General features: G+C 43.2%; 1 protein-coding gene across 2 annotated transcripts in view; it reads left to right on the top strand.

Annotated features, from left to right (window-relative positions):
• Positions 1–301: 301 nt before the first annotated feature.
• The window catches only part of BUD13 (BUD13 homolog), a 30,520-nt gene continuing 14,790 nt past the window's right edge, over positions 302–16,031 (top strand). Inside the window, exons 1-6 of one of the 2 annotated variants that reach the window (XM_039470883.2) lie at positions 302–488; positions 2,793–2,886; positions 8,707–8,791; positions 11,019–11,894; positions 13,813–14,030; positions 15,604–15,709. In XM_039470883.2, the coding sequence (XP_039326817.2) occupies positions 346–488; positions 2,793–2,886; positions 8,707–8,791; positions 11,019–11,894; positions 13,813–14,030; positions 15,604–15,709 (1,522 nt within the window). In that variant the 5' untranslated portion in view covers positions 302–345. The remainder of the gene's footprint in view (positions 489–2,792; positions 2,887–8,706; positions 8,792–11,018; positions 11,895–13,812; positions 14,031–15,603; positions 15,710–16,031) is intronic. The other variant, XM_074400635.1, reaches the window with a different exon arrangement.

Genomic DNA, 16,031 nt, shown 5'->3' with positions numbered 1-16,031 from the left:
GCTTAGGCAGACGCTGGGGGCGGGGTCTCGTTGGGTCAGGTTGTGGCCTCATGGCCGGAACAGCGCCTGTGGCGGTTGGATGGATGGATGGATGGATGGATGGGTGGGTGGGTAGGTGGATGAAGAGAGGAAACCTGGTGGCGTCGTCCCAGGGCGCCCGAAGATGTGCACGTCCCTGGCTGGTCTGCGAGCGCGCCCCCAGCGGCTGCACCTGCCAGCCGCGTCACTCTCGGCACACTCCGCCACTTCCGGCCCTGGCCCCGCTTCCTCAGGTGGCTGGCGCGCGCTACGCGTCGAGGCATTTTGTCCCCAGCGCCGAGCCGTCTCTCCGCCCCCGCCGCTGCCATGGCGGCAGCTCCGCCGCTTTCCAAGGCCGAGTATCTGAAGCGTTATTTGTCCGGGGCAGATGCCGGCGTCGACCGGGGGCCTGAGTCCGGCCGCAAGCGCCGCAAAAAGCGGCCGAAGCCTGGTGGGGCCGGCGGCAAGGGGTGAGTTGGTACCGGCCGGGGCGGGGCCTGCGACGACTCGCCACCCCTCACCCTTCCCGACTCCACCCTCCGCCGCCCGGCGGTTCCTTCCCTCCTGGCGGGTGTCTCGGCTGCTGCGCCGACCCCTGCTCATTCATGCCCAGGGCCCCACTGGCACCGCCTGAGGCCCCCGCCTTGCCTCTGCCGCCCCGCTGACGCCTCGAGCCCCTGAGCATTAGCGTCAATGCATTAAAGCCGGCTGTAACTTTGATGACTCTTTTCCCGCCTTGGTAGACTTCTGTCCTCTCTCTCCCACAGAGAATGAGTATTGTGCCCCGAGAATAATGGAGCGGATTCAAAGCCTCTGCTTGGATCTTTAGGGCCCAGTACCTGCCTGTGGGGGTTCCCAAATCCCAAGGACTTGGTTCTGAATCAGAGACCTTCGGTCACCTCCTGTAACTCTTAGTAATAGTCCTACTAACAAGAGCAGCTGACGTTTGTGTAGTTCTTATCATTATACTTTCCTTGCCAGGCAACATTGTAAGAAATTTAAACATATATGAGTTTATTTAAGCCTCACAACACTACCATGAAGTGGGTATTATTTTCAAATGGGAAAACACTGTGGTCCTGTGTAGTGGGACCTACCAAATCGTTTCCACCCAGAACCACAGAATGTGACGTTTAAAAATAGTGCCTTTGGAGAGGTCATCAGTTAAGATGAGGTCATATTTGATTAAGATGGGTGCCAAATCCTAGACGACTGTTTTCCTTTTAAGAAGAGGGAAGTATGGACACAGACACAGCAACAAAGAAAAAACGACCATGTCTAGATGAAAGCTGAGATTGAATTGGATTTATGCTGCCAAAAGCCAAGATATTCCTGGGGCTACCAGAAGCTGGAAGAGGAGAGATTCTCCCCTAGAGACTTTCCAGGGAGTATGGCCTTGCAGACCCCTGGATTCCAGACTGCTAGCTTCCAGAACTGTGAGAGAGTTTCTGTTGTTTTATGCCACCCAATTTGTGGTACTTTGTTAAGCAACCCTAAGTCACTAAGATACCCATCGAAGTCACATTGTTCCAAAGAACTAGTCCATTTTCTTTTCTGGTCTGGCGCTTGCCTTATTGTTGTCTTCTGTCTTTCTGCTTCGCTGACTCGTGTGGATCCTTTGGGGGGCAGTGCCATGTGATGAAAGTAGCTTGAGCCTTGGAGCAGCACTGATCAGAGTTCAAATCCTAGCTGTGCCACTTTATAGGCTGTGTGCCCTTGGGCAAGGTGTTTCATCTCACTGAGCTGCAGTTTCCTTATCTTTAAAATGAGAATAATACTGAATAATAATGCTTTTATTAAGTGGTGGTTGTTGTGATTAGAGGGATTGCATTCAGTGAACTTGGCTTTTTGAATAACTTCACATCATGGCAGTCGTTGTTATTATTTGGGCTCAACTATAGTTTATCCATGTACCGAACATTTATTGCATACTTCCTATTCCAGTTACTGTAGGGTGTTGAGGATGCCTCTGAACAAATAAGATATAGTCCCTGTTCTTGTAGGCTTATAGTTAAATGGGAATACAGGCATTAAGTAATAACACAAGTAATTTATATATTTCCTTTATGATAAACACAGTGAAAGTACTCCAAGAGTTTTTTACGAGGGTTCTTAGTCTTGAGTTAGTGTGGGATGGTGAGGTTAGGGGAAAGCAGTCAAGAAAGGTTTGCCAAAGGAAGTTAAATTTGTATTAGGAACTGAATTATGAGAGTTTCCTGGAATGAGAAAGAGTTTCTTACCACTTTATGAGGCCAAGGCGGGTAGATTGCTTGCATCTGGGAGTTTGAGACCAGTCTGGAAAACATGGTGAAACCCTGTTTCTACAAAAAAATACAAAAAGTAGTCAGGCATGGTGGCATGTGCCTGCAGTCCCAGCTACTCGGAAGACTGAGTGGGGAGAATAACTTGAGCCCGGGAAGTCAAGGCTGCAGTGAGCCGTGATCATGCCCTTGCGCTCCAGCCTGGGCAACAGTGTGAGACCCTGTCTCAAAAAAAGAAAAAGACTGAGAAGAGTAGATCAGGCAGAGGGAAAGAACTGCATATGCGAAAACTGATATGGTAGGAACTTGGCTCCTTTCTAGGCACCAAGGGATGACCAGGGAGGTGTTCAACCAAGGAAGTAGCGGTACGAGATGAAATTGACCCATGTAGACAAAGACTGGACCATGCAGGATCCTGTAGGATTTTGAACTTTATTTTAAAACCAGTAGACGAGTGTTTTTAGGCTGGTATCCTAGAATGACTTTGATCATCTTCTTCTTCTTCTCATGTAGAATGCGGATTGTGGATGATGATGTGAGCTGGACAGCTATCTCCACAACTAAACCAGAAAAGGAGGAAGAGGAAGATGATGGAGATTTGCCTGTGGTATGTGTCTTTGGGGCTGTCAGGATTTTGAAATGAAGCAAGGGTTCTTTTTTTTGAGACGGAGTCTTGCTTTGTTGCCCAGGCTTGAGTGCAATGGCGTGTTTTTGGCTCACTGCAATCTCTGCCTCCTGGGTTCAAGCAATCCTCCTGCCTCAGCTTCCCCAGTAGCTGGGATTACAGGCACCCGCCATCATGCCTAATGATTTTTTTTTTGGTATATTTGTAGGGCTGGGATTTCACCATGTTGTCTAGGCTGGTGTTGAACTCCTAACCTCAAATGATCCACCTGCCTTGGCCTCCCAAAGTGCTGGAATTACAGTCGTGAGCCACTGCACCTGGCCAAGCTTCTCAATTTCTTTTCCCAGCTCAGGGTAGATTTGTAGAGGGGATGGTTGAGAACAGAAAAGAGGTGACAGTTTCCAAAGAGCTGTTTTAAATAATTTTCTTTGATGATGCCTGTACACCAACTTCTCTCTTTATGGAGGGCCAATCAGCCTAGAAATGAGATGGATCACAGAGAGAGTGAGAACTCCTCAACATCAGTGATAGAGTCATGATGAGAAGTAGCTGTGGTTCTAATGATGAGAATTAGCTGTTGTTGGAATCTTCTTTAAAAAGTGTTGAGGTTCAATTATAGGGGACTTTTTATTTGCTCCTTTTTTTCATTGATTTAACTAAGCTTTCAAGTTGTGTATTCTTGCATAGGAACTGGAGATTCGTAGATTAATAGAATATATCTGTGCTTTAGAGTTTATACCCTAGAATGAAAAACCGAATTTCAAATACATTTCAACAGTATGATAAATGTTGGGGATACATTTCACATATGTTCCAAGTACCATTAGAGCCCCGGGGAGGTAGCACACTTTGTGTTCTGTTGAGATATCCTGAAAGATGTAAATCTCTTTTTTTTTTTTTTTTTTTTTGAGATGGAGTTTCGCTCTTGTTACCCAGGCTGGAGTGCAATGGCGCGATCTCAGCTCACCGCAACCTCTACCTCCTGGGTTCAGGCAGTTCTCCTGCCTCAGCCTCCTGAGTAGCTGGGATTACAGGCACACGCCACCATGCCCAGCTAATTTTTTGTATTTTTAGTAGAGACGGGGTTTCACCATGTTGACCAGGATGGTCTCGATCTCTTGACCTCGTGATCCACCCGCCTTGGCCTCCCAAAGTGCTGGGATTACAGGCTTGAGCCACCGAGCCTGGCCAGATGTAAATCTCTTAATTGAGTTTTAAGGATAAGTAAGAGCCAGGTGGACAAAATCATAGGTAATTGACCTCCCAGTGGTTCCTGAAACCATTGCCGAGAATTTCTTAGAAACAAAGTGGAAAGGAGAGCTGTTGATAGGCTGAATTGCACTAAAGATAGTAAAGATGGATTCCAGATGAGTATTTAACATTAATTCCCAGCAAAATTCTAAAATAGATGGTTTAAAAGAGGGCTTGCTAATAATTAGAAGGGAAATAGTGATCTTAGGGAGTCAATTTAGTTTTGGTCAGAGCAAATTAATATTAACAATGTTTGTTGTTTTTTAATTTTATAAAAGCAATGCATATTTGTTACAGAATATTTGGGAATTAAAGTTTAAAGTTTTTAAAAGAATAACCATTTATATTATGACCATCCAAAGATAACTGCTAACATTTGGATGCATATCTCTTCAGGTTTTTCTCTTTAGTGATTATACACGCTTGTATTTTATTTTTTTGAACATAATTGAGATCATACTGTACATATGGTTTTGGAATCTGCTCTTCTGCTAAATAATAGGTTGTGGATATTTTCGTAAGACCTTAAAATATTCTTTGAGTGTATGATTTTTAATAGTTACATAGTAGTTCAATATATATATTTATTTAATCTGTCCTATTACTGGATACATGGATTGTTTCAACTTTTTTTTTTTTTTTGAGATGGAGTTTCGCTCTTGTTACCCAGGCTGGAGTGCAACGGCGCGATCTCGGCTCCCCGCAACCTCCGCCTCCTGGGTTCAGGCAATTCTCCTGACTCAGCCTCCTGAGTAGCTGGGATTTCAGGCACGTGCCACCATGCCCAGCTAATTTTTTTTTATTTTTAGTAGAGACGGGGTTTCACCATGTTGACCAGGATGGTCTCGATCTCTTGACCTCGTGATCTACCTGCCTCGGCCTCCCAAAGTGCTAGGATTACAGGCTTGAGCCACCGCGCCCGGCCCAGTTGTTTCAACTTTTAAAATATCATAAATCATTGTACATAAATCATTGTAGGAATCAGTTTATTTCTTTATTCCCATAAAATGAAATGAATGGATCAAAGGATATGATTCTTTTTAGTTATAGTCCCATATTGCTTTCCAAAAGGTGCTACCAATTTACACTCCCACTAGAGTTAATAAGAATGCCAATTTGGGGCCGGGCGCGGTGGCTCAAGCCTGTAATCCCAGCACTTTGGGAGGCCGAGGCGGGTGGATCACGAGGTCAATAGATCGAGACCATCCTGGTCAACATGGTGAAACCCTGTCTCTACTAAAAGTGCAAAAAATTAGCTGGGCATGGTGGCGCGTGCCTGTAATCCCAGCTACTCAGGAGGCTGAGGCAGGAGAATTGCCTGACCCCAGGAGGCGGAGGTTGTGGTGAGCCGAGATCGCGCCATTGCACTCCAGCCTGGGTAACAAGAGCGAAACTCCGTCTCAAAAAAAAAAAAAAAAAAAAAAGAATGCCAATTTGCCTACTTTGTCAAATTATTAGTATTATTATTTTTGAGACACAGTCTTGCTCTGGTGCCCAGGCTGAAGTACAGTGGTGTGATCATGGCTCATTGTAGCCTCTATTTCCCAGGTCCAAGCAATCCTCCTACCTTAGCCCCACAAGTAGCTGGCACCACAGGTACGCACCTCCACACCTAACTAATTTTATTTATTTATTTATTTATTTATTTATTTTTTGAGTTGGAGTTTCGCTCTTGTTAACCCAGGCTGGAGTGCAATGGCATGATCTCGGCTCAACGCAACCTCCGCCTCCTGGGTTCAGGCAATTCTCCTGCCTCAGCCTCCTGAGTAGCTGGGATTACAGGCACACGCCACCATGCCCAGCTAATTTTTTGTATTTTTAGTAGAGACGGGGTTTCACCATGTTGACCAGGCTGGTCTCGATCTCTTGACCTCGTGATCCACCCGCCTCGGCCTCCCAAAGTGCTGGGATTACAGGCTTGAGCCACCGCGCCTGGCCTGTTTATTTATTTTTAGAGATGAGGTCTCTCTGTGTTGCCCAGGCTGGTCTTGAATACCTGGGCTCAAGTGATCTCCCACCTAGGCCTCCTAAAGTGCTAGGATTACAGGCACGAGCCACCACACCTGGCCGTTTTCTTTAATAATATTGTCTTGCTTTTATGATGGCCCAAAAAAACCTAAATAAAGGAGGCTTTAGTGCCAGTGCTCTCTGCATTGGTTAAAACAAATCTTGATTATTGAATTCATTTTTGTTACTGCAAGATCACCACCACCACCATTAATAATGGTAAAATAATTATGATGATTATAATAGCAGTGGCAGCACAAGAATAACTAATAAGTGTAATTTATTTTTTATTTTTTATTTTTTATTTATTTATTTTTTTGAGACGGAGTTTCGCCCTTGTTACCCAGGCTGGAGTGCAATGGCGCGATCTCGGCTCACCGCAACCTCCGCCTCCTGGGCTCAGGCAATTCTCCTGCCTCAGCCTCCTGAGTAGCTGGGATTACAGGCACACGCCACCATGCCCAGCTAATTTTTTGCACTTTTAGTAGAGACGGGGTTTCACCATGTTGACCAGGATGGTCTCGATCTCTCGACCTCATGATCCACCCGCCTCGGCCTCCCAAAGTGCTGGGATTACAGGCTTGAGCCACCGCGCCTGGCGTGGTGTAATTTATTGAGCATTTATCATGTACCAAGCATGGCTAAGTGTACATGAACTATATCATTCAATCCTTACTGCAATTATTGAGCATTTATCATGTACCAAGCATGGCTAAGTGTACATGAACTATATCATTCAGTCCTTACTGCAATCCTTTGAATCCCACTTTTACAAATGAGAAAATTGAGGCTTAGATAGTTTACCAAAAGTTACACAAATGCTAAGTGGCAGAGCTGGGGTTTAGATCTCCATTCATCTTGCCTGAAACCTGTGCTTTTAATGCTCAGTGAGAGATCTCAAAACTGGGTTATATGACGAATGATGATAGGATTTTGGGAGAAGTAGAGGGCGATTATGATCTGGATTTTTTTTTTTTTTTTTTTTTTTTGAGACAGGGTTTTGCTTTTGTTGCCCAGGCTGGAGTGCAATGGTGTGATCTTGGCTCACTGTAACCTCCGCCTCCCAGGTTCAGGCGATTGTTCTGCCTCAGCCTCCTGAGTAGCTGGGATTACAGACATGTGCCACCACGCCCAGCTAAGTTTTTGCATTTTTTTTAGTAGAGTCAGGGTTTATCCGTGTTGGTCAGGCTGGTCTTGAACTCCTGACCTCAGGTGATCCACCCGCCTTGGCCTCCCAAAGTGCTGGGATTACAGATGTGAGCCACCATGCCCGGCCATGATCTGGATTTAAATTCCAGTTCTGCCACTTGCTAGCTTGTGACATTGATAAAGTTACTTCTCTGAGTCAGTTTGCCATTCAGTAGTGTAGAGCCTTTCTTTGTAGGGCTATTGTGAGAAATACATGAGATTATATGAGTAAAACACAAACCACAGTGCCTTGCGCATAGTTGCTACACTGTAACTAGGATTTATTGTGCCAGCAAACACTGAAAGTTTGTCATGTGGAAAGGGGATCAGTTGCATCAGAGGTCAGAACTAGAATCAATTCAAAGAAGTTATAAGAAGGTAGATACGGGGCTGGGCGCCTGTAATCCCAGCACTTTGGGAGGCTGAGGTGGGCGGATCACAAGGTCAGGAGATAGAGACCGTCCTGACCAACATGGTGAAACCCCTTCTCTACTAAAATGAAAAAAATTAGCCGGGCGTGGTGGTCCCAGCTACTCGGGAGGCTGAGGCGGGGGAATCGCCTGAACCCGGATAGCGGAGGTTGCAGTGAGCCCAGATTGCACCTCTGCACTCCAGCCTGGTGATAGAGTGAGACTCTGTCTCAAAAAAAAAAAAAAAAAAAAAAAAAAGAAGGTAGATGTGGGCCCAATAAAACTTAAGAACTTTCTAACATTTTTTAAAAATGCGGTGGCCTGCATTGTAAGATAATGAGTTCCTTGTCAGGAAGGGATTGGGTAAGTGATCATTTATTAGGAATGCTATAGGGAAGATTCTGATTTGTTCAGAAGTTTGGAAGATATGACGTAGTTTTAGCTCTTAAAGATAAATGATTCTGTGTACATCTCAATGGCTCTTTTTGGTTGTATTCAAGAAAACCTACGATTGTGACTACCTACAACAAGAAAGGTTTTATAGAAACCCAAAGTCCTTGATTAGTGCTAGACATGATGAGGGGGGCTACCTATGTTTTCATGCTTCATGTAAAAGTAGAAATGTAAAGGGAATTTTGTTGTTAGCTTACAAGTGGCTGTTGTGTACCTAGCAGGTTAATAAAAAGGTTTGTAATGAAAGAAATTAACCTTTGCAGGGAAATTGATTAGTTAGAGAAGGATCTGCAATTAAACCAATACAGTGACAATCAGATGTTTATGGAGGAAACATAACTGAAGACTCCTACTTATTTCTTCATGACCGTTTTGGATATGTGTGTGCCCTTATGTTGGGAATCGGAATAGTTGTAACTTTAGGTTCTTGAGACAATGCTTCTTGGTTGGATCCTGTGGATTTCCTCAGTATAGGAAATCTTTACTCCTGCAGGTGGCAGAGTTTGTGGATGAGCGACCGGAAGAGGTGAAGCAGATGGAGGCTTTTCGTTCCAGTACCAAATGGAAGCTTCTGGGAGGTGAGTTCCAACAAAAGACACATCTAAATTTCCATTAGTAGGGGAGGTTTTTTTTCTTTTCCTATACTTTTCTTTTAGAAGAATGCATAATTTGTTTTAGCTTGTCATTGATCCTGAAAAATATAGCAGGAAAAAGGAATCTGGACTTCTTCAGAGGTAGTAAGACATAGGAACTCAGGGACCAAATATTCCTTTCTCTTATATTTGGGCATTAGGGTTACTGAGGTCAGTGACTAATTTGGAGGCCTTCGAGTACCCGTTCCTCTTTGACCCAGAATAGGAGAGCACTTGATATAAGCAAGACTTCAGGGGAGTTTACAAGAAACAGGAACAGAATTTGGAGACATTAGCCACCTCTGTCCTCTTCCACAATGAAGCAGCTCATTTCTGGGGGTTCAAGGACCAATGTTTTTTGTTCTGTTTATCTGTATTAGTAAATTTCTCTCTTTTTTCCTTAAATATTGGTATTTTACAGTGCATTACCCTCCACTTGCCCACTCTAGACTCTTCTTAAGCTAATATTTATAATTTAACTGTCTTAAAAAAATGTGAGTCCTTGAGAATTGGATAAAAAGCATTTGTTTATCACATCTGTTTGAGCATAGTCTAGTCTTATTTGTCATGATATTCCTCTGTCTAGCACAAGGAGCTACCTAGTAAATATTTGTAGAATTGTTGAATTGCTAGTAGAGATTTGATTTCTGTAGCCTAATCAGAATTCTTTTCCAAAGAAAATCTTTTGGTCTCTGTATCTGTTTGTCTAGGAAGACACACACACACACACACACACACACACACACACACACACACACACAGACACACACAGTGCTTTTTCTTCTGTATCTGAATGTTTAGAAAGACACACACACATGCACACACACACAGTGCTTTTTCTTCTGTATCTGAATGTGTAGAAAGTCACACACACTCTCTCTCTCTCTGTCTCTCTCTCCCCCCCCGCCTCTCTCTCTTTCTCCTTCCCTCTCTCTCACTCCTCCCCCTCCCCCTCTCCTTTTCTTCTGCCTTACTCTCACTTCCCTATCCCAATTTGTTACTGGAAATATGCTCACCAATCTCTGACCCTTACTTCCTTTAGATTTGCTGTTAGGCCCCCCACAGACATCATACTTTTCTCTGTGGAGTGGATTCTAATCAGATAGGCCTGTTCCCCAAACTAAAGGAGTTGACTTGGTTTAATTCATCTATTTAACAAGTATTCATCAGGTCCTGCCTAGCTGTTATTTGTATTTGGGCTATGGAGCTCAATGACAAGAAATAGAGGTAGAGGAAGAACTGGAATTTGAAACCATTCCAGTTGCTATAGATGTTTCATTCTGCGGTGCCTCTGAAAATGGAAAGTCTCAAACTATGTATTTTCACTTTAAAGATTTACATATTTTAAAGATTGCATATGGAATCTGGAGTCAAATAGAGTTGGATTTAAATATATCTCCACCACTTATTAGCAGTATGACTTTGGCAAGTTAATCTTTCTGAGTATCAGCTTCCTCATGTGTAAAATGGAAGTGGCAATATTTATGTCCCAGGCTTGTTGTGAGAATTGAATCAGGTAACCTATATAAAACATTGGCACACAGTAGGTGATTGGTAAATGCTTGTTCCTTTTTTTTTTTTTTTCGGTAGTGATTTTTCCCCTCTCTAACAAAGAGCACAGTGAAATGGATTAAATAGTTAACAACATTTTATTTTGATGTTTACTGGTTTAGTCAGTTTACCTTTTGAAAGAAGGGTGAGTATGAACTATAAGTATCTAGACTAAATATCAGTAGGAGCCACTGTCTGGTAACTCTGCACAAATGAGGTTTTAGAAAGAACATTGGACTGGGAGTTAGAAGACTTGGATTCTAGCCTGTGTCTTCATCTTAGTAGCTGTGACCTTAGGTCAGAAATCGCTCAGCTCCTCAGCTGAAAACATCATCCTGTAATACAAGGGTACCTGCCCTGCTTATCTTACAGGGTATAATATGAAAAATGTACTGGAAATACTTTGCAAATTTATGACTTGGTAGGCTAATAAGAGGGGTTATTCTTAAGATATTCATGAGTGCTGATTTGCTGCCCCTAAACAAGGAAACTGCAGGCCTTTTGGGCTTTCTGAGCAGTTCTGAGGTATGTGCTGCTGGAGCATCTTTTGAAACTGGGTGTGAGGCGGGGACAGAGGGACAGAGCATTTATGAGAATCTGACTATTTGTTATTTGTATTTAGGCCACAATGAAGACCTACTCTCACATGGGCATTTTCGTCATGATACCCCAGATTCATCTCCTAGGAGAGTCCATCATGATACACCGGATTCATCTCCTAGGAGGGCCCATCATGACTCCCCAGATCCTTCTCTCCTCAGAGGGGCTTGTCATGACTCAGACACATCTCCCAGGAGGATCCGTCATGACACCTCAGACACTTCACCCCCAAGGAGGGCCCGTCATGATTCTCCCGATCCTTCTCCCCCCAGGAAGCCTCAGCATAATTCTTCAGGTGCATCTCCTAGGAGAGCCCATCATGATTCACCAGATCCCTCTCCTCCTAGGCGAGCCCGTCATGATTCACCAGATCCCTCTCCTCCTAGGCGAGCCCGTCATGATTCACCAGATCCTTCTCCTCCTAGGCGAGCCCGTCATGATTCACCAGATCCCTCTCCTCCTAGGCGAGCCCGTCATGATTCACCAGATCCCTCTCCTCCTAGGCGAGCCCGTCATGATTCACCAGATCCCTCTCCTCCTAGGCGAGCCCGTTATGATTCCTCAGATACCTCTCCCCCCAGAAGGGCCCATAACAACTCCCCTGACACATATAAACCTAGGAGGACTCTTGGCTCTTCAGACACACAGCAACTCAGAAGGGCTCGTCATGACTCCCCTGATTTGGCTCCTAATGTCACTCATTCCGTGCCCAGAACCAAAAGTAGTAAAGCCCCAGAAAGAGCCTCTAGCAAGACTTCTTCACATTGGAAGGAGTCAGGAGCCTCTCATTCGTCACTCCCAAAGAACAGCAAATATGAGTATGACTCTGACCTCTCTCCTCCACGAAAAAAGCAAGCAAAATCCCATTTTGGAGATAAGCAGCAGCTTGATTCCAAAGGTGAGCATATGACTGTCCACGAGAGGGATGTATGTATCCCTGGGAGTTTTCTTTTAGCCCTTTACTTGCTTTATAAGGTATAAGAATGGAGTTTCTTTGGGAAGGTTTTGAAAAGTGAGAGGCTGGGGTTGGGAGGGTTAAAAAATGATGGTGGCATGGAGGAAGCTTTTCATATATCTCTTTATTTACTTGCCCCACTCCATATAAAAGTACATTTTTTTTTTTGGTTGCAGAAGCTTTAGAATGTACAGAAATGTATAAGAGAAAAGTGACACAAAATTCTGTCATTCAGGGGCAGTTGTTAGTGTTGCAGCCAGGGTCATCTTAATCTTTTCTGGTTTTTGATTTGCATTTTTGATATAGTTGAGCTCTGGCTATGCAGAATATTTGTATTGCATTTGTAATCTTGTCTGCTGTCCTTTCTTAACAGTCTTCCTCAGGCCGTAAAAACATCTTTATGTTAATACAATTTTAATAGTGTTCCATTACATAAAATTACTTAACCATATTTCTGATAATGAGTGTTTTTGGGTATTTCTAAGTTTTTGCTTCTGCAATTCTGTAACAAACATCTTGTACATAAAGTGTTTTCCCCATTTTTGATTATTTCCTTATCTATTTCTAGATAGATTTCCTGGAAATTCAACCACTTCTATATAGGTTTCCTAGAAAGCTGAGAAGTTGATGTACTGGGTTAGAAGATGTGGTCATTTGCCGGGCGCGGTGGCTCAAGCCTGTAATCCCAGCACTTTGGGAGGCCGAGGCGGGTGGATCACGAGGTCGAGAGATCGAGACCATCCTGGTCAACATGGTGAAACCCCGTCTCTACTAAAAATACAAAAAACTAGCTGGGCGTGGTGGCGCGTGCCTGTAATCCCAGCTACTCAGGAGGCTGAGGCAGGAGAATTGCCTGAGCCCAGGAGGCGGAGGTTGCGGTGAGCCGAGATGGCGCCATTGCACTCAAGCCTGGGTAACAAGAGCGAAACTCCATCTCATTAAAAAAAAAAAAAAAAAAGTAGATGTGGTCATTTTAAAGACTGTTGATACAAATGCAGATTTGCTCTTTGGGAGGTGATTTGTGATGCTTATACAGTCATGAGAACTTAGGCCTGTGCAGTGAAATATTTTACTCCCTCTTTTGTTTCTAGGAACTATTTTAATTTTAAAATTAAAGTACTTTGTTATCCTTTAGTCTGAGGATATCAGAATGTATTCTACGTATTTCTGACTTTTGCCACACTATGGGGCACCGACTACAAATTGTTTTGTCTGTCCATGGGTGGGGTAACTGACATAGAGGAGTGTGTGGAGATCTCACACACCAGTTACAGTTACTGGTCACTTGGTAATAGAATGCCATCTTCTACCTGTTGGTCTTAAAAGTTGTTTCTGACTTTGCTTTTCTCCTGTGTCATTCATACTTACGTTTAGGTTAATGAGAATTCTCCATAGGAAAGCTAAATAAATATTGTACATTAGCTTGGTAAGTTATTTTTTTTAGATTCTTCCAGGGGGATTAAAGAATTCTTTGGCCAGGCATGGTGGCTCAAGCCTGTGATCCCAGCACTTTGGGAGGCCAAGATGGGCAGGTTACCTGAAGTCAGGAGTTCAAGACCAGCCTGGCCAACATGACAAAACCCTTTCTCTACTAAAAACACAAAAATTAGCCGGGTGTGGTGGCGCACGCCTGTAGTTCCAGCTACTTGGGAGGCTGAGACACAAGAATCACTTGAACCCAGGAGGCAGAGGTTGCAATGAGCTGAGGTCGTGCTACTGCACTCCAGCCTAAGACTGTCTCAAAAAAAAAAAAAAAAAGAATTCTTTCATTTGGTGGTTCTTCTCCCAGCCATAGGAGATTTCATGTAAGTTCTTTACCTAGGGGACATCAGAGTCACACAGATTCTTTCCTTCTATCCAGGTGACTGCCAGAAAGCAACTGATTCAGACTGTTCTTCTCCACGGCATAAACAAAGTACAGGGCACCAGGATTCTGATTCAGATCTGTCACCTCCACGGAATAGACCTAGGCACCAGAGCTCTGATTCTGACCTCTCTCCACCAAGGAGGAGACAGAGGACCAAATCTTCTGATTCTGACCTGTCCCCACCTCGAAGGAGTCAGCCTCCTGGAAAGAAGGTCAGGATTTTCAGGAGCTATGTCCTTTTCGCATGACTCTTCTCTCCCAGCTTTATATGTGTCCCAGATAATCAAGCCAAAGGAGAAGGATGTAGCTTTTAGAAGTGTAGTAAATCTTAGTTAAAAGGACCTTTGGATCTCTTTCTTTCTGAAGGCAAACTGGCTATAACCCAGCCCAGGTGGATTTATAGATACCACATTTCCCAAGTCACTTCTGCTTTTATAGCCTCTTAATTCTACAAATCTCATTTTAGCAGGTCCAGAAAAACTTCCTATTTTCTTAGGAATAAACTGAGGACTGTGATTTGCAGAGTGGAGTTTGGGGCACAAGCATTGTGTCAAACAAATCACATATTGAAATTATCTTTCTGCCACTTACTGTCTGTGAGATTTGGGCAAGATGCTTAATATCGCTAAACCTCAGTTTCTTTATCTGTAAATTGTGGTTAATAGTAGTACCTACTGTGTAAGGTTGTGATAATTAAGCCAGTGTAAGTAAATCTCTTAGCGTAGTGCCTGCATCTAGTGTAAGCATCTGGTGTTGGTGATTTACTAGTATAAATTGACCTATAGGTCTCGGTATCCAGAGCTTAAGAAGAGACACTTAAAATACGAAACTACTTTTAGAAATTATGTTGTCTGGGAAGTTAATCTTTTGTTCTGAGTTCATGATAAGGCTTGATGAATTAGCCAAAAAACCCGAAACTCCATATGAACCTTGAGTAATTCTATTGTAAAGAACATTCATAGTGGTAAAGGAATCTGATTTGTGAGTGGTTAAGAAACAGAATGATGGAGCCTGTGGTGTGCATTTTTCTCCCCAGTGCAGACTTACCAGGTAAATCTTGTCTGTTGAACAAGAATATGAGAAGACTGGTCCTGGCAGGGTAGACCAGCCTTTTCTTTACCCAGAGAGTGAGAGTCTTCTCTTTTCTGGAAAAAAGAGGTTTCTGTTTCAGCTGGACCCCTTGACATTTTATGTATCCATTTAGTTCATGGACAACTTAATATTAGTCCAATTTAGTTGCTTAAGGATATCAGGATATACTGTGTGCTTCATTTGTGGGCTGGTTTGCTATCTTGATACTAAGTGGAAATTAGCAAAAAGTTTTCATTTGGTTAATCTTCTGTTATTACCCTGAAATATATTGACAATTTAAGGATCTTAGGTTTGCTTGAGTTTGTATTTTAAATGGAATATTTTGTCAGTGTGGGTCTCTAATGGAAGACTTAGTGCTTTATACTGGCTTCTGATCAGATGACCTGAGAGAATCTTCATGTGCAGTTTCTATACTGAAAAGTCAGAAATGCAAATGCATATTCCTCCCTTTAATATATTGTTCATTTGTGTTTCTGTTTATTCTTAAACTTGATGGTATTAATTTTTTTATGAAATTAGATTTTCTTTCTTTTATAGTTTTTGAATCTTGTGATAATTAATGAGAATATAAAGCTAGAGTTTTAGGTTTAATTATTGCTGGTCATCAGACACAAATGCATCTAACTGTGTACCCATGGAGCCTACTGCCACATCATCCCATTAATGTTGGATGCTCCCTTTTCCATTGCATAGGCTGCATACATGTATTCTGGGGCTAAAACTGGGTTGGTGTTAACTGACATACAGCGAGAGCAGCAGGAGCTCAAGAAACAGGACCAAGAAACCATGGCATTTGAAGGTAAAAATATGAAAGCGCAGAGACCAATCTAGGCTCATGTTGCTTTTTAAAAAAACATAGCTTATTGTACCTGATATTTTAAACTTCTAATTGCTATCAAATTTCAGCTCTGGTTTTATGCATCGTTATAACTTCTTACTGAGTCCCAGTGTTTCTTTCCTTCTTGAAAAATGCCATTTTGGCTGGGCGCAATGGCCCATGCCTGTAATCCCAGCACTTTGGGAGGCCACGGCGGGTGGATCAGCTGAGGCCAGCAGCTCAAGACCAGCCTGGCTAACATGGTAAAACCCTGTCTCTACTAAAAATACAAAAAAACTAGCTG

The sequence above is a fragment of the Saimiri boliviensis genome, chromosome 6 (genome assembly GCF_048565385.1).
Source record: "Saimiri boliviensis isolate mSaiBol1 chromosome 6, mSaiBol1.pri, whole genome shotgun sequence".
Taxonomy (NCBI): domain Eukaryota; kingdom Metazoa; phylum Chordata; class Mammalia; order Primates; family Cebidae; genus Saimiri; species Saimiri boliviensis.
Note: the sequence above shows the minus strand (reverse complement) of the source record. Positions and strands in the feature narration are given on the sequence as shown.